Consider the following 27453-nt stretch of genomic DNA (forward strand, 5'->3'; position numbering starts at 1 on the left):
TGTCATTTTCGACATAGCCATCAACAATATAAGTTATTTTCCATACCATTCGTTGGAGTAACAAAACGATCTAGCAACGCAATCTACCGCAGCTGTAGCCTTATTCTGAAAAATGCATTCATTTCTACACAATCATACATTCTATATAACTGAGAAAAAGCTCACTAACCATGTTTTACGTTCGTCTTTTCTCATAGGCATCATCCTCTGGTTCTCAAAGTGTTCTTTTATGGACCCTGGGATGCTCCAAACACAACTCACATGAGTAATCCATGCGCACAATACCTGCCAGGCATACTCACACGTAACAAGCAAACGTTGTACAGATTCAACTTCCTTGTTACACATAACACAAATGTTATCATTCTGATCAATGATACCCAATCTACTCAAACGATCTTTTGTATTAACTCGGCCTACTAGCACAAACCAAGTAAACAACTCAACCCGAAGGGTCACTAGTCCTTTCCAGATTCCATTTGTGAACTTGTAGCTAAGGATATCATCCGTCAAAGTCTGTTTCTGCAAAACTTGCACAAATGAGTTAGTAGTATAAACGTCTTCCTTGTCAAATTTTCACACCACTCTATCTTGTACCCTTGCTATCAATCTCACAGCGTGCAGGATATCAAGCAGTTGATTCAAACTATCAGTCTTCCATTGGCGGAGTTCCTTCCTCCATCGGAAGTTTCTCACCCACTCTATCCCATCCCGAAACCCACAGTCTCAAATTACGGATCCTTTGTTATTTGAAACCAAGAAGAGCCTCGGAAAGGAGTCTTTCAGCTTCCCAGATTGTAACTATGTATCCTCCCAAAATCCGGTTGATCTACCATCTCCTACTTCCATAGCAAGTCCATCAATCATCTTTTATCTGACATTTTGCTCTTTTATTTGTGGGTGACATATATTTCTCCACGGTCCCACTTTTGCTGGTAGATCTTGAATAGACAATAGCTGTCTAGGGTTCAGATTATTGCACGAGCACACAATCTTCTTCCACAGTGGACAATCTTTAGAAAATCTCCACCACCACTTGAACAATAAGGCGGTATTACGAACCATCGCATCTCCCACACATAGCCCTCCTAGTTTCTTCGGAGCCTGAATCATGTCCCACTTTACCAGAGCCAGCCCAGGTCGACCATCGTCCTTCCCCCAAAAGAACCTTCTTTGCAATGAAATTATTTTTTTCGCCACTGCAACTGGTATTTTATACAAGCTCAGATAGTAAATGGGTAGGCTATTAATAACTGTCTTGATGAGGACCAACTTCCCTGCTTTACTAAGTACTTTTGCTTTCCACAAACTCAGTTTCTCCTTTACCTGATCTATAATCGGCTTCCATGTTTTTACTAGTCTTGGGTTTGCTCCTAGATTAATGCCCAGATATTTTACCGGTAGAGTTGTCGCCTGGCACCCTAATAGTCCGCCCATCCGACTAAACCACTCCTGACTATAGTTTACCAGAATCAAGCTGGACTTATCAAAGTTAATGCTCAATTTGGACATGACTTCAAAACACCTCAATAGTCTCTTGTAGTTTCTCATTGTTTCCTCCTCCGGTGGGCAGAACAATACAGTGTCATTAGCAAATTGGAGGTGTGATAACTATATATTATCCCTTCCGACTAAAAGAGGAGTTATTCTCCTATTCCTTACCGCCTCTCCAATCATCCTATTCAACACATCTACAACAAGAACGAACAAAAATTGTGATAAAAGATCGCCTTGCGGAAATCCCCTTTCCATCTTGAATTGTTTCGATGGTGACCCGTTGACTATTATGGAAATAGATGTTGTCCTAATATACTCTCTAATCCATGCCCTCCATCTTCTACCGAACCCCATCTTTTCTAGCACAATATCAACAAAGTTCCACTTGATTCTATCATAGGCTTTCTAGAAGTCCAATTTAATGATTGCTGACGCCCTTCTCTTCAGTTTTAGCCATTATACTATTTTACATGCTATTAATGCTCCATCATGTATTCTCCTACCCTTCACAAAAGCACTCTGTGATTACCCAACTAAGTCCAGCATTATGCTCCTCATTCTTCTTGTCAACACTTTTGATATCACCTTATAAATGCATCCAACCATACTGATCAGTCTAAAATCCTTTATCTCCTTTGCGCCCACAAATTTTGGTGCCAGTGCTACCCAAGTAACATTGGAATCTGCTGGTAGCCTTGCCGTCTCAAAGAATGTTGTCACAGCTTTAGTAAACTCCACTCCAATCTCCTCCCAGCACTGTTTTATAAAGTTCATGTTGTATCCATCACTACCCGGCGTCTTAGATGATTCGCAATCCCATATTGCATTCTTTATTTCCTCTTCCGACGGTAACACCTCTAGCACTTGAGCTTCCTTCGACTCCAACCGATTGACTAGACCATTTTGAAAGCTAATATTTGGCGAAGCTTCCTGTTGGTACAGTTTCCTATACAAATCCCTAGTGGCGACCTTAATTCTTGCATGATTCCTTACCAGTCTTCCATTAATCACCAAAGACTCAATTCGGTTATTCCTTCTTCTTGCCGATGCGATATTGTGAAAATATCTTGTGTTCCTGTCCATTTTCTTGGCATGTCGACATCTAGACATTTGCTTCCGATGTATATCTTGTCTCGTATATCATATCTCACAACATCTTAGTAATGCATTTCTTCTTGCTTCTACTGTACCATCATATACCCCGTTGCTAACCATATCGTCCACTTTCTTAATCTCATCCTCAAATCTTTTTATCTTCTCAACTATATTACCAAAGTGTTGCTTGTGCCATCTACCCAGTGGTTTCGACAATGCCTTCAGCTTATCCAAAAACTGTGCATCTCCCAAACCCCTCCATTCTTCCTTCATCATCCTTAGGAAGCCTTCATTTGTGAACCACGAGTCTAGTCTACGGAACGGTCTTGGACCCTGGGCTATTCTTCTATCTTCCACTATCAAGGGGCAATGATCTGATAACCCTCTCGGCCCTCCTCTAAGTCGAGTATTCGGGTACGCGTCTAACCACTCTAGGCTAACCAGGCTTCTATCAATAGGGCTACAAGATTGTCCTGTAAACCATGTATACTTGCGATCATTAAGAGTCAAGTCCACCAACTCCATATCATTTATCCATGCTCTGAAGTCTTTAACAGTTACTGACAAGCTAGTCACCCATTTCCTTTTCTCTGTATGCACAACTTCATTGAAGTCCCCCAAGTAACAAAAAGGAATTTGACATATCCCTGTAATATAACTTAATTTCTCCTATAGTAAGAGTTTTTCATCTCTCACATGCAGTCCATACACCAGACAAATCGCACAGTGAAAGTTATCTTTAGTCATCACTCCTTCTACACATAACCACCTATCTCTTTTGTAGCAATTTATCAATTTAAAAACAGATTCATCCCATATTAACAATAAACCTCCCAATGCTCCAGTTGAATTAACGCACTCCCAACTAGATCTATGATTATCCCAAATACTTGCTATATCAAATTTATTCACCACCTCTTTTTTTGTTTCTATCAAACCCAACATTTTTATTTTATACTTATTTTTTAAGCTTTTTATCATATTCAATTTTGCAACTCCTCCCAATCCCTTAACATTCCAAGAGCTTAAAATCATATATAAATTTTATTACACACTTGCTTACGGATTTTTGAACTACTTCTTCTGATTTTCTTTTTTTGTTTCGCCTGCCTCCATTTCAGGGCTATACTTCATTTTGTTCTTGAAGAGCTGCCATTATGTCCTCTTCATCACTGCACGGGATCGCACCTGATTCTACCGCCAATTTTCAAGCCTCTTTGTTCTCTGTTATTTCCTCTTCCCAACTCTGGATTTGGTTGCCGCTGTACATTGCCAAGCCTTTGTTCTTATCCGCCTCTGTGTCAGTCTTTTGTAGTACTTGGTCTTCATTTTCCCCTCCTTGTCCATCACCATTTGTTTCTCCCAGTCCCACGTTCATTGAAATACCCTCCACATCATTGGATTCCGGTCCCTCCTGGTTTGCTTCAGTCATCCGTCTTCCTGTCGTCTCATTCCCTTTCAGATTCCTTCTCCAATGGTTCCTTTCTTCGAGATAGTTTACTGTTGTGATCTTCCCATGGACTCGGTCTTGCTCAACCAATTTCATGAATAAAAAAGAAGATTACCTCCCTATAAATAATCACTACAATAATAAGATCAATAAGTTACCATAAAAATAAAAAAAATATTGATAATCTAATGTAAAATATAATTTGTGGCAGATTAATTTTCACCTAATAACCAATACTTTTTTTTACTAATTTCAAATTATGAATCAGTATGACAAACACAATATTCATAATTTTTTTTCTACTACTGCTCTTTTCAATCTAAGAATGGCAAAAATACTCACGACGAAAATTAACGGAAACTCACAAAATTTTTATAGGGTCAGAGATCTGCCTTCACGAATAAACTAGTTCAGGAATGGAAATGGGGCTAGAGGTTGTGAAAAGAAGAAGCAAAATGCTTCCTTTTGGTTTGAAGTCAACAAAAATGGTTAGAAGTTACAAATGGAGCAAGTTAAAATTTCAAGAAAATTAAAGATTATAGAACTTAAAGTTAGTCTAGAATAAAGTATGATACAAATGTTTCTTATCAAGTTGGAAGACTCGTAAAACTACTTGCAAATTGTCCAACTTGGATAGTCAAAAGTTTTAGTCAAAGATTGCAACTTGATAAAGATGAATGTGAAAGAAGACTCTAGTACACATACTTGATAAACATCCTTCTCGTCGGAAATGTGCTCCGGAGAGTTTAGAGACACGCTTGTCAAATTTTAAAATCATTTAAGGACTATTTTGTCAATAACAAAAGTCAAGTACTATTTTGTCAGCGCCAAAATCTTTCGAGTACCGATTTGGTATTTACCTATTTAATTGTTTAATAATTTAATTATTTAATTGTTTAATTATGTAATTTTAATTATTTGGTGTACTTAATTATTTAGGGTTTATTCGTGTATCAAGTAGGATTCAATTGCATTGTAGTTATTTTTACTGTATGATGTAGTCGAGTAGGTGTATCTACAGTGTTCGGCGGCAACAAAATATGGCCATGCATGAACGGATCATACCTTATTTGGAGAGGGTTGGTTTGTACCACTTGGCCAGGCTGAACAGTCGTTGGTTCTAGTTGGATGAGCCTATGGTGAGTGCATTCATTGAGAGGTGGTGTCCCGAAACCCATACTTTTCATATGCCTTTCGGAGAGTGCATCGTCACGTTGCAAGATATGGCATTTCAGCTTGGGTTGCTTGTCGATGGGAACACCGATAGTGGGTGCTTGGTTGAGTTTGAAATATTCATAGAGGGTGGCCGACCATCTTGGGAATGGTTTCAGGAGTTATTTGGTGAGCTGCCACCGCCAAATAAGGTGAAGCAGATGACAGTCTACTTCACATGGTTCCATGAGAGGTTTAGGGTGTTACCAGCTGATGCGACCGAAGATACTGTTTGCATATGTGCACGTACCTATATTATGATGTTGTTGTCCACTCAATTATTTGGGGACAAGAGTGCGAACCGGGTTCATATTTGGTGGTTGTCTTTTGTGGCGAATCTTGATGACATGGGCAGTTATATCTGGGGTACCGCTACATTGGCATGGTTGTATCGATGCATGTGTCGGGTGACAAACAGAAATATCACCAACTTGGCGGGTCCTTTCCAGTTGCTACAGAGTTAGATCTTCTGGTGATTTTCCCCTCTAAGACCGCACAGATTTGAGGTTTTTTCATTTCTGTTGGCATCCAAGTATCGTTTATTTGTTTCAAGTTTATAAACTATTATATGTTAGGTTAAACTTTCATCTTACCACTTACTATCATTCAGGTGGGCAGCATACTTACCGCCAAATGATAGGAAGGAGCAAAGGTTTATACATTATCGCGTTGCATTAGATCGATTAAGCGCTCGAGATGTAAATTTCATGTGCATGGGTGGTTTTATAAGTAGCGGTTCACTATTCTAACAGTATATAATGTTCTTACGTATGAGGATGTTGAATTTTCAAATTGTGTGGGAGCCTTACTCCGCCCTCGACGTACTTGTTGTGGTTCATCCTGAGATACTTACGGAGGAGCATTGTTAGTTATGGTGAGTAGTTACTAGCTTGATATATTTTGCCGTCATTGAGTGGTATCAAGTTGATAGGGTGGTCCCACAACTTGGCAGTGTGTAGTATGTTCCTGAGCGAGCTTTGAACATAGACTGGCTTCATGCTAAGGATGGTAGGGGCAGAGATAGGTGGTTCCCTCATTATTATCAGGTATGACATTTACATTAGGAGAACAGAGTTGATTCTGTCCTTAGTAGCTTGCTGCAACACCTTTATCGTAACCGACACTCTAACCAACGGAAAGATCCTCACACATATGACATAATAATCAAGCTGTCTGTGATCGCTTGATATCGATGTGGCCAAGCACATGTGCGGTCAGTTGTAGCTCCTAACTTCCCAAGTGCTCTTCCTTTGCTGGAGCGTGATACGAATCATCCACGTGCACCCTTTGCCGAACTCCTTGCATCTTCCATGGTATTTAAAATGGTCCGACTCCATCACCCTGTACTCAACTCCACACCGAATGCTATAATCCTTCATGTTGAGCACAACTTTCTCCTTACTTTGGAAAGATTGGCCAATCTGAAATTCCGTTAGAGCAGTTGCATCATGCTGTCCCTGACCCCCAAAGGTTGCATAGATGTCCAACTGTTGGCCTATGACTTCCAAGTTCAAGGTTGACAAGTGTGGAGGATGTTATTGTATGCCGGAACTCAATGGCCCATGGGGTATATGTGGATTGCTCAGAATATCATCATCACTGTCCCCAACAATGTCGACTACCTCATTGTCCAAATCATCGTCTCGCTTCGCATTTTCAAATCGATCCGGTCCAGACTCAACTGCAAAATTGGAAACACCCCGACGCACACTAACAGTACCAACTGCAACACATGGAGGATCACCCAACAAACAAGTAGGTGCTACCACAGGCATCAACGTTGAGGCACCTCCATCGTCGTCGATTGAGGATTCGAAGCTGATGCCCCAAAGCTGTTGACGCCATCTTCCAACTTGGAAAACAACTTGAGTATTCTAATTTCAGGAAAACTTCGCCTATAGTGAAATAAGACCTGCATATCTTCATCGGACTCTATTAGAAATGTCTCATATATACTTCACACCGGTAGACACAACAGCAATAGAAATTTTGTAGAACAACTTTTTTACCCACTTTGTCCCACACACCCCCAACTTCTGTAATATGCTGCTTTTTATATCGGCCAACGTACTCAATAACTGGATAAAAAGACTAAGCGGTTCCCTATCTATAAATTTAACATCGTGTCTTTTGCTTTTCTGAATTTTACCAGAACAATACACTAGAGTTAGGAAACTCTCCTCACCATCCACTTGTGAAAAATGGCACTCCACTACTAACTCATTGTCTTGGAGGGGTATATATAGACAAGAATCATATGCGTACACAATACATAAACTGCTACTGCCTATAGCGGTTTATGACTAACTCCATTAGTTCAAAAACCACTGCTGCCTATAATAATTTCTGTAAGCATACTAATCCACGTAAACGGTGACTGCCAGTAGCAGTTTCTATAGAATAAGTGAAAGTTATAATTGTGTTTTCTATTTTTCAAAGTTGTATTCTAGTAAAATATTTTTCTAAATATTTTATTTAAGTGAATTGCCCTACATATTTTGATAGTTTATACTAAAATTTATTATTTAAATGAAAATAATGACTAAAATATATTTAAAAAAGGCAAAAAATTAAGAGTAATACGGGTATCCAGTGAATAGGATTAGGATATAGATTTTTAATACCTGTGGATAAAAGGGGTGAGTTTTGAGTAAGATAAAGTAGAAAAAATCGAAATCAAATAATGTCAAAAATGATCTCATTATCATCCCTAGCTAATCAATAATTTGTAGTTTGCAGAAAAATGAGGTCATTTAACAAAATTTCATTCTAAATAATTACAAAATTGAGAAATCTGAACTAAACATCCATGAGGGTATAGAATAAAAGTCATTAAAAAAAGATTAAAATTAATTATTTTGGTAATATTAATCTTTTTCTTTTTTGAAAAACTAATAATTATATTACATTAGTATATATATAATTATAATATGGAAAAATGAAAAGATATTTTATTTTCTTTTTTGAATGAAAAACTAAACAATTTATTTTTTGTTTCTTGATATATAAAATCATCTATTATTTCCAAACTCTATTATCAAGTAGTCACAAAAAAAATAAATAAATTATATTTAATAAATTATATTTCTAATGAGTTATAACTCAAATGGTATAGTCTCCTCATACTCATTTAAAAAATTACGAATTCGAATCTCCTATTTTTAGTTAAAAAAAAAAATAATCACAAAACAAACTCTATTATCAAGAGTAGTAGTAACCGACCAATTATTTTGCTTTATTAGTATAGAAAGTAGAAACTTTTGTTTAGTTACTTCTATACAAAGTGTTGTTTAGTACGGTATCCTCTTCACTATAACAACGCGGTATTTTAGGCTTAAATGCAGCTCAATTTTCTCTTTTATTTAGCCGGACTTCCATAGGCTAGGTTTAGGTTAGGTTCGCATAATTAGCATATTAGGTTACTTTTATTTATAGGCACGGAAACACTAAGTGTGTGTTTGAATTGTGGTTGGTCAAACTGGAGTTTGAATAAAATTGATTTTATAAAATTGATTTTGAGTAGAAGTAAGTTTGTGTCAACATGATTTATGTTTGGCAATTTTATACTAAAATTGATTTTGATAAAATAAATATTGTTTAGATAATATTAGTTAAAATCACTTTTAGATAGATAATTACTAAAAAGGACTGACATTAAATTATAATATTATTTTTTATATATATTTAATTTTTTTATATTTTTTTCTTATATATTTTTATATAGTATATTTTTAATATTCTTAATACTCTTTTTTAATACGCTATAATTTTTTACTATTATTATTATTTATGATTAATTTTTTTGTTTAATTTATTTTACCTAATAGGATCAATAAATTATATTATAAAAAGATAATACTAAATATAATGCACAAAAATTATCATTATAAAAATATATAATGTCAAATAAAAAATTAATAAAAAATATAAATAATAAATAATAGAAAGAAGAACTCATGTAAAGAGAAATAATAAGAATTTTATAAATAATACAATAATATGTATAAAGAATAAAGTTGGTAAAAGAAAAATAAAAGTTAAATGTCAATGGCTAAAAATCAGTTAGTGCATCAGAAAAGCTAGAAATTCTTGCTTCTTGTAAACGTGGTTTTGTAACCAAAATTACTTCTGCGTTTATAGATAGAAAAATTAGCCAAACCAAAAATTGAAGCGTTCAAGAAGCTATAACGTGCTTTTTCTCTTTCAACGTAGTTGCCAAACACACCCTAAGACAAGAATACAAAAATATAAAAAATATAGCCAATGAGTTATAGCTCAAATGATATAGTCTCTTCATACTCAATTAAGAAGTTGCGGGTTCGAGTCTCATATCTTTGATAAAAAAAAATATAAAAATACAAAAATATAAAATTATATTTAATAAATAAGATATAAATAAAAACATTATTTTTATAAATATTAAATTAGTATATTTTATGTCTATTTTAATAGAAAAGATACAAAAACATTAATAAAAAATATAACTTATTTTTTATTTTTTATTATTTTTATTCATTTTTTATTTTTATATATATTTTTTAAATTTTTTGAATAAAAGAAATAAATTTTTATAATTTATTTTAGTTTATCATTAAATAAAAATATAAAAATTTTTATCATATGTATTCTGTTCTCAGTGTCTTATCTTATTCTATTCTCAGAATCAAACGCATCCGCGCTAACTTGTTTTTTTCAAATTGGGAAAAAAGAACCTAATTAGTGTATTCTAGAGAAAATAATTAGCTTTCATGCCTAAAAAGCCAAGAAATTGTCGGGCTTAGTACCATGGCTCTATGTTGTATAGGTTGGTCCACATGACGCACATATAGATTTTATTTATGTAGTGTTTTAATTTCTTATGTAATATACGTAATATTTTCATGTGAAACACGTGTATGTTGTATATTATAAAAAATATATATGTACTTGTATTATTGAGAATAATAATGGTTAGAGTTAATGCACCTTAGCCATTGCTGAAAAGAGGGGAACATGTAGGGGAAGTTTGAGATTTAATTAATGAACAAAACGCACGGGGAGTGTGAACTTAATTGTTCGTTTAAGGCAATGCCAATTGCAAAGGACTAGAATTAGTATTTGTTTAGTTTGGCAATAATCTTCTATATTCGAAGTGCTTAAGGATTCTAACTAAAGCAGTATGAACACTGCAGTACTAGGCTACAGGCACAATAGAATAATAATGTCTCAACTTTTTATTGCCACGTGATTAATTTGCAACACATGGTTAAATTCAAATCGTTGTTCTTGATTTCTGTTCCTCTGACTACACAAACTTTTTTTTGTCTAAATAAACACCTCCCTCCCCCCACCCACAAGAAAAGGTTTCTGGTTTGTTTACAGATTCCCTTGCAAGAGTGGGATTTTACTGTTCCATTTTTATAAATATATATAAACAAAGGTTTAACTAACACATAAGAAAATGTACATTAAAAAAAAGGATTGGTTTTTAATATATATATATATATATATATATATTGTGTATTTATTATATAAAAAATTTAAATATTTTATTAATCACATTAAAAATTAAATAAAATAGTATCACACATTCACACTGTCATCATCCTTAAACATCACATAATATGGAGTTATGGATTCATTTTTTAGTTTAAGTTTAGATAAGTGAAATTTCGATTGGATTGTTCATTCTACCCACTTCAATTTTCTTATCCTCTAGATTTGTTTGCTTTAGTTCTTATTAATTGTCTGAACACGGGATGAAAAATTCAAAAGCAATATTTTATTATATTAAGATCCATAGAGAAAAAATTCCATACGATAATTAATAAAAGTGAAGAACAGATAACTTTTAGCCAATATAACAAATGAAATATATTCGAATTTATTATGGTGACTGACCTTCTCTCTCATTTGTTTTCCTTTTTTTTTTGGTCAAATTTGTTTTCTTTCATAAGTCCAAAAATTGGGAAGCCCAAAACTATTCAAGAAGAGCATGAACAAACCATGATTAGCCCAAAAGCATGAGACCCGACCTGACCCAACAAGTCAGCGGGTCAAGTCACGGGATCAAGCCCTAAATCGAACTCCAAGACCCGATAGAGACCCAACATGAAGAGTAAATTAGTGAGAGTGGATTCTCTCCAATAGAAAAAAATTGAATGGTGTCTAGTATTTAATCTCACCTATGGATGGCAACGGGTCCCCATGGGGCGGGGACATGCCCTCCGCCCCCGCCCCCCACCTCCAATATCTGTCCCCGTCTCCATGGCGGATAACGGGGATCCCGTATTGGCCGGGGACCTGGGTCTCCGCGAATTTTTATAAAAAATAATAAAAATTAAAAAAATGAAAAAAATTAGAGAAAATCAAAGATAATCCTCAATTGCCATTACAAACATAATATCCATAATTTTTAAAGACCTAAATAGCAATAACAATAAATATAAACATCCAAACATATCCATAAACAACCAAATATTACATAAATAACCAACCATGTTCATAAACAACCAAATAAAGTTCATCACATCATAAAAACATAATTCCACCATCTCAATCTTCCTTTCATCCCGTAATGGTAGTGATGATAGATTCTAACTTACTTGAATCCTACATCGACAAGAAAACAATTTAAAGTTAAAATCATATAATAACTCAATAAGTCAATAATATAAAAACATAGTGTGCAATATGTAATTTAATAGTTTACTTACGTCAACATCTCCTTCAATGTTATGAATTGTGTAGCACTCAAATCCTATGTTAGTGAGAAATTTTGTTAATTTAACAACATTTCTAAAATGTAGTCTAAATATTTAACAAACAATGATACTCATCTAAATCAAATTTCATGTCTTAAAACATGATAGGGTACATGGAGTACTAGTATTTGTGCGTTGAGAGAATCTCATTCTCTATTCAATATCAATTAGATGTTAGAGATTTTACTTTAATCTCTTATAATAAAAATATTCATGTTGAATTTTTCTAAAAAGATCACAAACCTTAATCATATTAAGGAAAATTTTGTTTGTAACAAAATAAATCTCCAAAAATGCTTGCAAGAACAATTCTCGCTAAAGCCATTTGCCTAATGGCATTCCAACTTCTAAAGTTGTTTAACTCAAAATATATTGCCCAATACTCCCATTAGTTTAAATAAAATCTTTGATAGTCATACTATCTTACTTTGGGCACCATACATCTTCTCAAGATGTTCAATAATAAATAGTAGGGAGATACCTTTGAAATTAGAACTTATGGTTGTCAAAACAACCAGGTAAAATAATATTACAAATACTTCAAAAGTTCTGACCATTCCAAAACTAATTTTATTGGAGGATATTATTTTAATTGAATTATCATCTCCATGATAACCCTTTCATATATGAGAACAATTCTCAGATGTTAGCCATTATATTACTTTCAAGTATGCCACACAAAAGGTATACATATTTAAAAATTTAAAATATGAAAGTAAATTAAGAAATCTATATTTCTGTTAAAATTATTTAGAATCATGAATGAGTACCTTGGTTGTCAAGTTGTTATTCATACCTATTTTAAATAAACATGATTAAATTGCATCCCATACAATTATAATCCCAAATAATTATCTGGTCGTCAGACAATTATTTAACTGAATTATATTTTATACCCCTAGGTTGTCTAGGTTCAAGTATAAAATTAATTCTCCTTATACATCATCATATGCATAAATAAATTCTATCTTTCAGTACAAGTCTCCTGGTTGTCAGGTTGTTCCTTGTAAACAAGAGATAAATTTATTTTTTTGGCAAACTCCTAACTTTTAGGATTTATCTCAATTGTTAGAGAATTTCTACCAGTATTCATGGATTAAATTTTATACTCCTAGGTTGTCTAGGTAAATATAAAATTAAATCCCTAATACATCAAATATATATATACTGATTAGTATCTTAAAAATAAAACTCCTAGTTGTCAGGCCGCTCTTTATAATCAAGAATATTAGAAAAACTAATTTCTAAAATTATAGTGTTCAAAACACATAATCAAATCAAAATTTGATTTTTCATGTACTAACGTTTAGCCTTAAAAAATTATCAAATCAAATTTGACCTTTATATATACACTTATATATATAAGAAACAAATAAAAGATATTTTGCATCTTATTCCTTTTATTGTAATCAAAATCACAATAAAATTTAATATATAAATAAAATCAAACAAAATATTTGATTATAAATATAACTTTTATATTAAAAAAAATGATAATTTAATCACAATTAAATAATTAACATTGAAATAAATTAACTATTAATTTATTAGAAAACCATCTCAATGGAAATAACTGCATCGCATGCTTAAAAAAAATTGAATTAATCCTATTAATTCACAAATTTAAGAAAATAGGAATAAAATTTAAACACAAAAAGCCAAAGCTCTGATACCACGGAAGGATTACCATGTGTTCATAACACGCAGCGGAAGAAAAGAAAGTAATCCTAAAGATCTATTTTGTGCTTAAACTTTATTCCAATAATATATAGATCAGATCTAAATACCTTTAGACGCTTTAGTAAAAATTTTATTCTTCGATTGTACGAAGACTCTATGCGTATCCACACCGAGACCAACATTTGCTGTCAACTCCTTGACCAATGGACATCTGATCTAAATTGAGAAACCTCTTGCAACTCTTTGCATGCCATTAAATTCTTCTCCAAGAATCAGGCTCACATACATTTATGTGTGTAGAGGTAAAGGAATAAAACCCTTGTGTTTTATTCTCGTCTCTTTCACATTCCTCTTCTCTTGGCATACATATATATAGTATGAGATTTGTTAGTGATTTTAATTGATTCTCAATTCAAATTTAAATCATATCTTGTTATTTTAAACTTGAATCTTTCAAATTTATGAATCATATCATAACTCAATTTGAAACAGAATCAGTTAGGATCTCATCCAAATTTAGAATTCAAGTTTAGAAATAGAATAACTAATTATTCTCAAATCTCATATAATATTCTCAATTATCATACTATTATTATATTCTTGGTGCTAGCAAAAAATATAATAATATTCTATTTGAATTAATATAATTATTTATTTGATCAAATCAAATTAATAATTAAATAATTCTACAGCAAAGATTAAAACACTCGTTAGTGTGTGACCCCATAGGTTTAATACTAAGCGGGTAGTAAATTAGTCATACTAAATTTACTAATCAAGGTTGGCGTCTAGCAACACTCCTCAACGACCCGATAGTATGAAGTAATATATTTTTACCAAGAACCTTAGAAGAACAAAGTATAATTCCTTCCATCTTTCCAGCTCTTGGTTAACCCTTAGAGTATGGTTTAATTGTCAAACTCTAACTTGTTACCATTATTATAATGAACTGTGAATAACCTAAGAAACTCATTTCTTCATTCATTCAATCCCCTTGGCCAAGGTTTTATTTATCTCAGTCATTATAATCATAGAGCTCAAACTCTTTACCGAGAGTTGACGGATTTCTTATTGACTAATCATTAATTCTACAAGTATTTAAATCATACCCAATATCCATTCAACTAGCACCCTAGGGTATTAAGTGTCCGGAATCAAAGTATAATAAATACATTGTTAATTGCTATGACAGTCGCAGGTCTAAGGAAACTCTATTACTGTGTTCATCTTGAGAATATCCTATTGACAAATATACGGTAATTATAACCATTAGGAATTCTCAAAGTGAGTCAGTTCAATGGTCATATCTCTATATACACCATCTATATATATAATTTAATAAATGAGATCTATTAATCTTCATCCAATGAAGACCATTATATATATATTGATCTTTCCGGATTATTAATGTCCTTTTTAATAATCCTATGACCAAGAACAATTTAGATTAAATTATAAAAGATTTATCTCTCAATATTGTGATCACTATCACAATGATAAATCTCTAAATTTAATCAAGGACGTTATTATATTAATATTTTAATATAATAACAATAACAAATTATTTGACACGTGATTGATTGGATTGTGGTCATACTACTTATTCCCAACACTGCAATTATCAACAGTCAAAGTGGATACCTTCCTATCAAGATTCCAATCCATCAAACAATCCACAAGAACCTCTGAAAGTACCTCAGCCGTGTGGGGAGCCGGCACATATATAAACCTGTAATGATAATTTAGTACAATTATAAATTATAAACAAGACAGCTTTGCAATTGTGTAAACAAGACAGCTTTGCAAACATATAAACATTCAGAAGAACCTATAATGATAATATTATTACCTCACAAGACGGCTTTGCAATTTCCAAGAATCATCAATGTAATGAGCCGTGATAGCCATATAACCTTTGTTTTGGTTGCTTGCTGTCTACATATCAGTCGTAATTGCAACTTGACTTTTATTACGCTCAAGAACATTCATTGTCTTCGATCTTTTCATCATTGTAGACTTCAAGATGTCACTCTTTAAAGTGTTGCGAGTAATCACCTTGAAAAGAGGTTGCAAAGCATTGCAGAATCGTCGAAACCCAATGTGGTCCACAAAAGATAGCGGATACTCATGAAGACAAACCATAACTGATAACTCTTTCCTTGCATTTTCTTGGTCGAAGGTATATGCACTAACCACAACTGTTTTCCCACTAGTTGTTGGAGTTGTCTTCATCATACATTGTTTTATATCTCTAGTGGTGCGGAGCTTGCAGCTTTTGAAGTGATCACGTAAGTGCGAAGTGTCTTGTTTTGGGTCACCAAGTAGTTTCGCTTTGCAATAATTACATTCAGCCTTTAATTTTTCCTTGATTTCCACAATCTTGAAGTGATTCCACACTTCAGAGGTTAACTTCCTCTTTCGAACACCACTTGTAGAGTTTGTCATTCCTTCATTAGTAGTTGTGGTATCTGTTGGGGGTTCTTGAGGTTGAGATTGAGGAGCCTCTTGTGTAGTTTGAATATTAGTGCCTATAGGGTCTTCCGATGGAGTACTCTTTTCAAGAGTATTACTCAATGCATCCGAAGAAGACATTCTATAAATCATGAAATATAAATCATGAATCAAAATCACTTTAATCCAAAATCAAATAAAATAAAATCTGAGTTACAATTGTCAATTACGTTACCTATATTATAAATGCTTCAGAAGACATAAATGCTAAAATTCGAAATTGATACATAAAATTAACAATTGCTACACATGTAACTGAAGAGATGGATGAATATTCTTTAAGCATGCTTCAAAGGAAATCAACGGAATTAGAAATCAATAAATATATATGTTATTATTAAGTAATAATCAGGGACCAATTTTGTGGCTCATTGAAGTGGGGATGTTTGTCTTTTGGATCTGGAATTCTCTTACATCTATCTCTGACCAGTTTGACCTTAATTTAAACTTATGTATATATAAATGAGGCTAATCTTTATAATCTCACTTAACTTTCATTTTTTCCTTTTGTAAACCATTATGTTTCATTAAGTTTATCTAGTCAACATCCTAAACCAATGCATGATTAACCGATCAAAAGAAACAAAATTGTACATAAAATGAAAAAAAAACAGTTATTAAGTTTTTAAAACACCAATGCATTAAGAATTTTAGTCTTTATCTCCTTAATCAATGGCACAACTCTTTTTTCAAAAAAATGATAGACTACATAACTTTACTTCATTATCTTCTTTCTTCCAACAAGAACTCAATGCTCCTAATAACGTCAGAATATAATTAAAAAAAGTTCTCAAACAATACAGATGTTTGAGAAAATAATAAATGAGTTAAAAAAAAACAAAAGAACAAACTAACGAATAATGATAGATTGCTGACCACTCTAATCCAAAATCACTTTAATCTAAAATCAAATAAAATAAAATCTGAGTTACAAACCAGGATGAATGTTGTAAACAGGAAATATTGCATGTCGATATCAAACCAAGATGAATGTTGCAAACTTCTTAGATTCAAGAATGACATTGATCCGGTAATGATCACCAGAAAATTATAAAAAAATCAAAATACCAAAATAGAAATCAGAATCAGAAATTTACAACTTAGAACCTAATTACCCAAATTTAAAAATCCAGAATCAAATAACCTTAAATAAAAATTAGAATCAGAAAATTCAGAACTAAGAACCTAATTATCCTAAATAAAAAATTCAGAATCAAATCAACCCTAAATAGAAATCATAATCAGAAAATTCAGAACTCTAAACTTAATTACCCTAAATCGAAAATCCAAATCAAATCAATCACGGTGAGGAGTGAAGAGGAGAAGCAGCAGTAAAGCATGTGTGAGCAGTGTTCTATGACTTACCCAGTTACCCGACGCGAAGAGGTGACGACAAGCAAAGGCGCGACGAATAAAGAAGAGGTGACGACCGGCGTGATGTATCGTGACCTGACTGACAGACTCCCTGCTGCGGTGTGCGTGATGTATTGTGACCTGACTGACGTCCACTCCACAGTGCGTGAGAGGTGGCGGTGATGGACTAAGGGGTGGGAGGTAGCGCCGTAGCGGTAAAGGACTGAGAGGGCGAGAGGTGGCGGTCGGTGGTGGTGATGGTGCGACCGTGCGTGGTTCAGAGAGGGCAAGAGGCTGAGGTTTGAGGGTGGTGAAGAGTTCAGAGACTAGGTTGAAGATTGTGAATTGCAAGTGTGACGGCTAGGGTTTTCACTTTCCTTCATATATATATATATATATATATATATATATAAAGGGTATTCTAGTCTTTTTACATAAACGGGTTTAAACGGGTCTCCATGGGACGGGAACCTCTATCCCCGCTCCCGCCCCGTTTAATATACGGGTCCCCATCCCCCGTCCCCATGGGTACAAAATCGTCCCCATATCTGCCCCGTGACAGATAAATCCCCGCAGGTACCCGTCCTGCTGGGAATTTTTGCCATCCCTAATCTCACCCTTCATTGTTCTCTCTTTTTTATTTATTTTTTGTTTCACTTATGAAATTAAACGTGAGAGATCACACTTTATTCTATCAAGTGTTAAAAAAAATGGAGAGGATCGATTTCCTAAATCAGTAACTCTCCACCTACACACATCTCTCACACGATAGAAGCTAAGAATCATTTCCCACCATGTAAAAGTCGTCCCTACAGAGCAGGAACTATTGTATAGTTGGTAGTGGTACCCCTCTTCCTTTGAAACCGTTAGCTACTAACATCTCCATAAATCACATTAACTCGGATAATCTTGACCCAATTTTTAACTTTACTCCACTAAAACACTTATTGATGACTTTGGCATTGAATTCACATACCACCACAAAGTAGAATCGACTTAGAGGAATGTCGTGGAGCTCATGGGCCTCGTTCATGGTCACAACGACCGTTTAACATAGTTGGATACTAAATTAGCCTGACAAACAAAGGTGGAACAATAATTGCATCAGGAGTTGCAATGGATAAAGGCGGATGAGAAAATCTGACATTTAGATGCAGAACTCAATGAGAAGGAAACTCAGAATATTGATCCGATCTGCAAGACTGTTAGGTCAGATCGAATCCAATCCAATTCAATCTACACATTAATAGGATTGGATCACAGATTTTAGGTATCTTTATATCCGATTTATATATTTAATCTGCATTTTTAGGGATAAAAAAAACGAGTAAATATTTCTTTTATGTTCTATTTCAACTAATAATTGTTATATATATTGTATTATTATATTTAAAAATAATTATGATATATATTTAAAAAGGTTGTGAGGTGCTTCCGATAATCTTCCCTCATCTTGGTCAGACACAAACTGGCCACCGAGTTCAATAGCCCATCGACTTCCAAGCACTTATTGTTGAACCTATCTAGGTGTTTTCTTGTGGGTTTGTCTGGTAGTTGGGTGATTTCGAAAAGGTTGATTGGGTATTTTGTCTTTGTGATCCGTGGGGGTAAATTGTGCCATAAATTTTTTAGAGATGTCGAATCTAGGGGTGGCAACACTACTCGAACCTGTAGGTACCCACCCGTCTCTACTCGCTTGGGACGGATTTTTGGGCGGGGTGGGTTTAGATTAAACCCGTCTATACCCGCTCCGGTATATATATATATATATATATATATATATATATATATATATATATATAATTTTAATATATAATATATGTAATATATATAAAATAATTAATAAAATAATTAATAATATTATATTATATTTAAATTTTTATTTTAATTTATGTTATGTATGTAATAATGGTTATATAAATTTTAAAATTTAATTTTATTTGTTAGATTTTAATAATTATAGAGATGGATAGGAGCGGGGCGGGTTAGGGTTTAACTTTTTACTACCCGCGGGCAGAAACGGAACCGGTTCGATGCGGATTATTATAGGACAGGATCAGGGTCGGGTAGGGCAAAAACTGCCCTATTGCCACCCATAATCAAAACAGGATATCGAGCCGTTCGGAAGGGCGTTGAATCACTTGATGGCTGGGTCAGCCAGTGTCACCGGGAAGGCCCTGCACCGAACCGCATTGGCTGCTCTCTCTAGGTTCATTTTGGCCTCGAAGGCTATTAAGTGCTCTTGAGGATCTTTAGTGCCATCGTAATTCATGTCAGTTAGTTTCTTAAAACCTTTTGACAGCTTGGCCTTTAGGACTCTTTCGGTGAATGGAGTAGCCCCATTATCACGTGTTCACTTCTTCTTCGCATGAAATCTTTTTGGTGTATCCTTTTGTCATCATCACGATGGCATTTGGATTCCCAATATCTGCTGTGATTTCGGCATCTATTGTGATGTTGGTTTGGCGACCTCTCGTTCTTCTGCTCTCGTCGCGACATGGTCTAGGAGACCGCCTCGCTCGTGCACTCCCATTGGTACTGTTCTTTAAAGGCGACCTAGCCTTCCAAGGTCTGCATCTGATAGTGGAGCTCCCGGATTATCCGGTTTGCATATTCTCCCAAGTCGTCGATTGTCCTGCCTTCGCCAGATCGGCGATCATCTACTCACAATTGTTGCTTGCTGTAGGTTGGCTGGGCGTGGACGACACTGGTTACCCTCCCGTGAGTTGAGGGATAGTTGTCCTTCTGTGGTCCATGTGCTGGGGGGAGGGGCGGAGTTGGTGGGTTTGGTTCGTGGTGGTGATTTGAAAGTCGCTCTTTATGTGTCTTGCTACTAAGGTTTTGCAGGTCCCCAAACGGTGCCAACATACAAGACTTTACTCGTACAGGTTGATAGAAGGATCGAGAACTCGTCGGTCTTGGTGATGATGTGATCGGACCTTTGGATCGGCAAGGAGTGGTACCTGCAAAGATACTCCGACGCTCAAATTAAAATGGATCTAAGAGGTAGAGGTTTAAGGGGGGGGGTGTGTAACGTACCTGGAAGAGTTTTAAGCTCCCCTTTATATAATGTCTTGTGATCTTATCTTTTCAGTTGGCTAAGATAAAGAGAATACTTGAATTTGAATATTGGTTAGTGATTTTCGATTATTTAAGCTAATTTGGACTGTAAGAATGATTTGGACTTGGGAGCTAGGTCATCATTAAGTTGTTGAGGCTCCGAATGCTAGGTCCGAAACAATCTAACTATATATATATACCTCTCCTAACCAAATAGACATATATCTAAAGTATTATGAAAATAGAGACACATCTAAATTTTTAATGTGATTATTAGTCTTTTCTCTCATTTATTTTAAATAAAAAAAAGTTATATTTCTCCTATAATAAATTAAAACAAAATACTCACATATTCAAATGGAAAAAAATACAAAAGATATGAGAAAAGTTGCTTAATGGGTTTGTTATTCTCCCTTTTTATTTAATGTGGTAGCTGAAGAACTATTCACGAATAAGGGGAAATAAAAATAAGAAAGAAAATGTGAAAACAAACAAGTGACGAGGAAAAAATGTGAAGCCGAAGAATGAAAAGAAAAATTAAAACGATGATGAATAAGTTGAAAAAGAAAGAACAGAGAATGAAATACAATATAATAATGAAGGTTGGGAGTTAGAAGAAAGTTTAAATTGTTGACATGAAAAAGAAACAACATAAAACGAATACAATTTGATTAGCATATGCTTCCATTTCAGGTACTTTTCGGCGTGTACTTGACTAAAAGTCAACTTGATTAAAAACTGAACAATCATGAATTTTTGTCCTTATACTCACATCTCTGCCAATGACTCAAGGTAATTGACTTTGCTGTATACTGCGTGGGTCCACACTCTCACAAAATTCACCAATGCATGTCCATTAAACATTCTTCATAATATTTTTCAAATGATGTTTATTCCTAGGATTTGTTTGATCATAGTCATATCTCTTTCCATTGTAACTGTTACGTTGGGTAACCGGAGATTAATGGGCTGGACTTGTAAGGTTGGTCCAATCGTTTGAAGGAGGAGATCTCCGATTCAGTTTGCGCTCGGGAGCCACCATCCGACTTGTATGTGTGAAGGAATGGGGGTGGTACCTGCAAGGACACTCCAATGCCTAAATCAGCAAAGGGTTTTTATAGGTTTACAAAGTATTGGAACTTAGAGATACCTGAGAGGTGTCAGTGTATTTATAGTGGTGATCTAATAACCACCGTTGGAGTAGTTCCACCTTTTAAGGTGGATAACCGTCCCTTAATCTTAGAGAATTTGAGATATGGCTCATGCAAGTGGGTTGAGAGATTTTAGCGGCAGTTACTTATTTGAATAAGTGTTATCTGCTAGCTATCCTCAAAGCCCGACTTCTTGGAAAGAAAGCGTGAGTAGAATCCGACCTCTTCGAGGGAGGTCGGTTGTTAACAAAGGCCAATCTTTGGATTGGGCCTTCTTGGCTTATTTAGTCCTGGGCCTTAGTGTTGGGTTAGGGTATGAACAGTGCCCCTACTCGAGTCTGATCTCTTTTGTTAATGAGTAGGATTCGAGTATTTGAACTTGGTCTTGTAACCGAAGTGATTTTTAGAACCGACGTGATTTTTAGAACTGACGTGATTCAAATTTCTTCAACAGTCACGTCTAATCAAACGTCGTGTCCGTTAAAGTTTTTGTATTTACACGTGGGAGCAATTACATTGGTAACGGCGCGTCTCTTTAATGATGGCGCCAATTTTACCATTTTGCCCCTGGCGTGTTTATAAATACTTTTTCCTCTCTTTTCTTTATCTTCTTTCGTCTTTTGAAATCCCTTACTTGCAATCCTTACTTTTTCAAAGAGAGAGCGTTTTAGCCTTCCTTCTTGGGGTGTTGCGATTACTGTTGCCTCCGCTTCTCTTCGCTTCTACCAACAAAGGTTAGTTTTTCTTTCTCCTTTTCTTAGTGCTTTATTTTGTGCATTTGGAGGAGTTTTTCGTGTTTGCAGTAAGTTTATTGGTAGGTCTAGTGACTCTATTCTTTTTGAGGGACTGCTTTGGCCTTTTAGAGACCCTGTTTTTGATCTTTTTTCCATTTTCCTCTGTAGGTCTTGTCGCCTTTCTCCTATTTCTTTTTACTGGAAAAAGATGACTTCTCACGTTTCTGAGTGGGTAGATGATACGGTTCTTAGGGTAGACACAGACTATATCATCGATCTCCACACCCACCATAAGATTTTTGGCTCTGATGTGAGCCCAAGTATGAGTTGATTACCCCGGGTCCTAAAGACCGGGTTTGTTTTGGGGAGGCTACTGAAGCTGACCCTCCTTTCTTTTTATGTACGATTGTTCGTTTACCCGTCTGGGGGTTCTTCTACCATTTTCTGACTTTGAAATAGCTGATTGTCTCATTGTCGCGTCGCTCCCACCCAACTTCACCCTAACTCTTGGGGTTTCATGAAAATTTACTAACTTGTTAGCTGAGAATTAGATTTTCTGACTTCTTTGAAGATTTTCTTTTATCTTTTTCATATGACCAAGCCCTTCAGTGGGCAAAATAATAAGCAGCAGTAGGTATCTTTCTGGGCCATTCAAGGTCGGAGAGTTTTCTCCATGTTTGACGAGTCCTTTCATGATTTCAAGAATTTTTATTCAAAATCCAAGCAGTAGAGGGTCACCATCCCTTTTTCCTTGATGAACATTCCAGCCCCTTCTTTCCTCTATATTGGCGAAAAGCTTCTCCTGTAGAAAAGTACGGTCTAGATGATTTGGATGAAGTTGAGAAGACCATAGTGGGATTCTTCCAGGAAGCTTGGGGGAGAGCCCCTTACCTGGATACCAAAAAATTTCTTCAGGGGTCTCCGAGTTTTGTGCGGACCCAATTAGGTAGCTGCGTTGTTGATTTTGATAACTTCCGACTTGTAATCTTTCGATTTGTTGCTTCCAACTTGTGGTCTTCTGATTTGTAAACTAATTCTTTGTTTTCTCCTTTTTCAGAGATGGTGAAGAAAGGTTCTAGCGCCTCTTACCAAAAAGTCCAGGAGGCCAAGAGGAGGTCTCAGGCCCAGGTTGATGCTGCCAGGGTTGTTGGCGCTCCTCTTCCTCCTCCTCCTCCTCCTCTCCCTCGTGATCTGGGGACTTCTCGTCCGATCTTGGTAACTTCGTCTTCTGCTTCTCCTTTTCCTCCACCCATCCTTCAGCCCATTCCTTCCCTGAACCCACCCAGAAAAAATGCAAGACTTCTGGCTCATCTTCTGGGGATTCCTCCTTTGATGGTCCCAAATTCATTCGGAATCACATCTTTCCCCATACTCAAATTAGTATGAATGATGCTTCCGTTCGAAACCATCTTAATACTATGGTTCAGGGGAGTGTTCAGGCAGCTGGGGTATGCACGAGGCTCCTTGATATTTTGGAAAAAACTCTCCTTAGCTCTTTGGGCTCTACCCAAAAGGTTGAGGAGTTAGAGGGGAGGATCTTTCTTTATCAAGAGAAAGAGAAAAGGCTTAAGGAGGAGGTCGCTGAGCTAAGGGAGAAGAGGTTGATGGGCCAGTGTGGCATGGCAGAGGGCCTTAAGAAAAAGGTGGAGCAGAATTATGTCAGACTTTTTGGGGAGAATCTTGACCTGAAGAAGGAACTGGCAAGAGGTCGGGAGGCTTACTAGGATCTGGAAGACTCCATGGCGGAGAGCTCGGAGGAGGACTGGAGGATCTTCAAGGAACAAGTCGGCGTTATCGCTCCTGACCTGGACCTTTTCCCTCTCGATCCTGATAAGATAGTCGTGAATGGGGCTATTGTTTCTCCTCCTCGACCTTAGACTGACTCCGATCTGAAGACTCGCGGACAGAGGATAATAGAGTCTCCTCCTCGTGAGGAGTAACAAGAAGGAGACCTGCCGAGTTCTTCAGAGGTTCCCACTCAAGATCCTGAAGAGGCTGCTCCGTCCTTCCCTGCTGCTGATCTGACCTCCCTTCCTGCTGGTGATTCCAATCTTTCTTCCACTTAATTGATTTCTGGCTATTTTGGGGCCTGTCCTATGGGCCCCTTTTTTGAACAATTTTATTATCTTTTTGTGGTGATTTTGTTGTTGACTTTCCTAGCCTTTTATAGCTGTTAACAAAAAATGCATTTAATTTCTACCCCTTTTTTGGATAAGGGATTTAAGATTAATTGGTGTGTGCATGCTTTTCTGCAATTTTTTCTTTGTTAGGTTTTTTTATGAAAAAAGCCCCTTTGATCTTTTTGTTTTGGAAAAACCTTTTATCTGGGCAGGCTGTGTTTTGTCTAAGTTATTTGGATTTTTCAAAGACTTGAGACAGCTTCTGCCTTTATTTTTTATGGTTTTCCTTTTATCTCTTTTTGCATTCCTCATAAATTCAAATTTTCTTATTTGAATTGTTCATAACTTAGGTTATTTTCGCGATGCATTTCAATTCTTTCTCGGTTTTTCCGACTTATTGGTCGTGGTATTTCCGAGTTATCATGATCTGCTTTTATAACCTCTTTACACCGACTTGTACCTCGTCATTTTATCCTGCCGACCACGTAGGTCGGGCATGGAATTTTTACGTTTTGTTAAGCTTAAGTCGGCACGTTTTGTAGAAAAATGATAATAACTAACGGAATTTTACAAAGAGATGTAGAGAAAGATCTTCATTTATTGGTGAAGGTACTTTTTGCTACTAAGGGGTTAAAAATGGCTGTCCCTTAGCCTCCACTTTGATGCCTCGTTAAAATCCCCTTCAGGAAAACCCTTCTTTTTGGGAAAAAACCACAAAGTCGGGAAAAAGAGTACATCAGAGAGTGGAGTTTGCTTTTAACTATAGTACCTTTTCATATTACAAGCATGCCAGGACCTAGGTAATTCGTGCCGTTCAAGTCGGTCACCTTGTAGTAGCCTTTTCCTAGGACCTCACTAATTTTGTATGGCCCTTTCCAGTTAGCAGTAAGCTTTCCATCTCCAGACTTGTTGATGCCAATATCGTTTCTTATCAAAACCAAGTCGTCTGCTATGAAGCTTCTTCGAATGAATTTCTTATTGTATCTGTTTGTCATCCTTTGCTTCAGCGCTGCTTCTCTTATCTGGTCTTGTTCTCAGACTTCGGGAAGTAACTTGAGTTCTTCTTTGTGCCCCTGTACGTTATCGACCTCGTTGTAGAAGTTCACCCTTGGACTTTGCTCGTTGATTTCAACTGATATTATGGCTTCTGTGCCATAAGCAAGTCGGAAGGGTGTTTCTCCTGTGGTAGACTGAGGTGTAATCCGATATGCCCATAATACTTGAGGGAGTTCCTCAGTCCATGCGCACCTTTTCATTAAACCTGCCAGTATAACTTTATTTACTGTCTCGGTTTGTCCATTTGCTTGTGGGTGCTCTACCGAAGTGAATTGATGCTTGATCTGCATGCTAGCTACCAGGTTTTTGAAGGAAGAGTCGGTGAACTGAGTGCCATTATCAGTGGTGATGGAATGGGGTACCCTATACCTTGTGATAATGTTCTTGTAGAGGAACTTCCGACTTCTCTGGGCTATGATGGTAGCTAACGGTTCTGCTTCTATCCACTTCGTGAAGTAGTCTACTCCCACTATTAGATATTTTACTTGCCCAGACGCTTGGGGAAAGGGTCCTAATAGATCCAATCCCCATTTTGCAAAAGGCCATGGAGAAGTTATGCTAATGAGCTCCTCGGGGTGAGTGACGTGGAAGTTTGCATGCATTTGGCATGGCTGATACTTCTTCACGAACTCGGTGGTATCTTTTTGCAAGATTGGCCAGTAGAACCCAACTCGGATTACTTTTTTAGCCAACGACCTTGCTCCGAGATGATTTTCATAGATACCACTGTGGACTTCCTCAAGTACCTCGATTTTTTTGAGGTCAGGACGCACTTCAATAATGGTGTCGATATTTCCCTTTTATAGAGAACATTTTCCACCAAGGTATAGTTTTGTGCTTCCCTTCGGATTTTCTTGGCCTATTTTTCCTCTTTGGGTAGGATGTCGAACATCATGTATTCGATTAGTGGGTTTATCCATCCGAGGTCTAATCCGGATACTTCGAGGATGTCTTGTCTGGCCTCTGTTTTTGTGACAGAGGATTCTTGGAGAGTTTCTTGGATCAGGCTTCTATTATTCCCTATTAGCTTGGTACTTGCTAGTTTGGAAAGGGCGTCTGCTCTGCTGTTAAGATCCCGAATTATGTGTTTGACCTCAGTTTCGGCAAATCGCCCTACATACTCCAAAGTTTTGTCTAAGTACCTTTTCATGTTAGGGTCTTTCGCCAGGTACTCTCCATTGATTTGTGAAGTCACCACCTGAGAGTTGCTGAACACAACTACTTTGGTTGCGCCGACCTCTTCTGCCAGTTTTAACCCTGCAATCAAGGCTTCATATTCTGCTTGATTGTTGGAGGCTGAGAATTCAAATTTGAGGGAGACTTCTACTTAAGTTCCCTCTTGGTTGACTAAGATTATGCCTACGCCACTTCCAACTTTGTTGGAGGATCCATCTACGTATAGCTCCCATATAGTGGAAGCTTCCACTTGATCTCCTGCATATTCTGCCACGAAGTCGGTGAGGCATTGGTCTTTGATTTCCGTCCAAGTTTTGTACTTAAGGTCGAACTTGGATAGCTCTATGGCCCATTGAACCATTCTACCCGCAATGTCCGTCTTTTGGAGGATTTGCTTCATGGGTTGGTTCGTTCGAACTCTTATTGTGTGAGCTTGAAAATAAAGCCGTAGCCTTCGAGAGGCTACTATTAAGGCATACGCAAACTTCTCCAATTTTTGATACCTTAATTCAGGGCCTTGTAGAACTTTGCTGGTGAAGTATACAGGATGCTGCTCGACCTCGTCTTCCCGTATTAGAGCTGATGCTACAGCTTTGTCAGCTACGGACAAATACA

The 27453-nt window shown here is 36.1% G+C and overlaps 2 protein-coding genes across 2 annotated transcripts; both read right to left on the reverse strand.

Annotated features, from left to right (window-relative positions):
- Positions 1-2637: 2637 nt before the first annotated feature.
- On the reverse strand, positions 2638-3117 carry LOC148566198 (uncharacterized). Its single transcript, XM_088487431.1, has one exon. It carries the CDS (start codon positions 3115-3117, stop codon positions 2638-2640), a length of 480 nt encoding a protein of 159 aa, XP_088343557.1.
- An 8683-nt stretch (positions 3118-11800) lies between these two features.
- On the reverse strand, positions 11801-16269 carry LOC110263050 (zinc finger BED domain-containing protein RICESLEEPER 3-like). The gene is made up of 2 exons (XM_088487432.1): positions 15733-16269; positions 11801-11845 (listed from the first exon to the last, which is right to left on the reverse strand). The coding sequence occupies exons 1-2, from the start codon at positions 16267-16269 to the stop codon at positions 11801-11803; spliced, it is 582 nt and encodes a 193-aa protein (XP_088343558.1).
- Between the last annotated feature and the right edge of the window lie 11184 nt (positions 16270-27453).

The sequence above is a fragment of the Arachis ipaensis genome, chromosome B5 (assembly GCF_059453495.1).
Source record: "Arachis ipaensis isolate K30076 ecotype BB chromosome B5, ASM5945349v1, whole genome shotgun sequence".
NCBI lineage: Eukaryota > Viridiplantae > Streptophyta > Magnoliopsida > Fabales > Fabaceae > Arachis > Arachis ipaensis.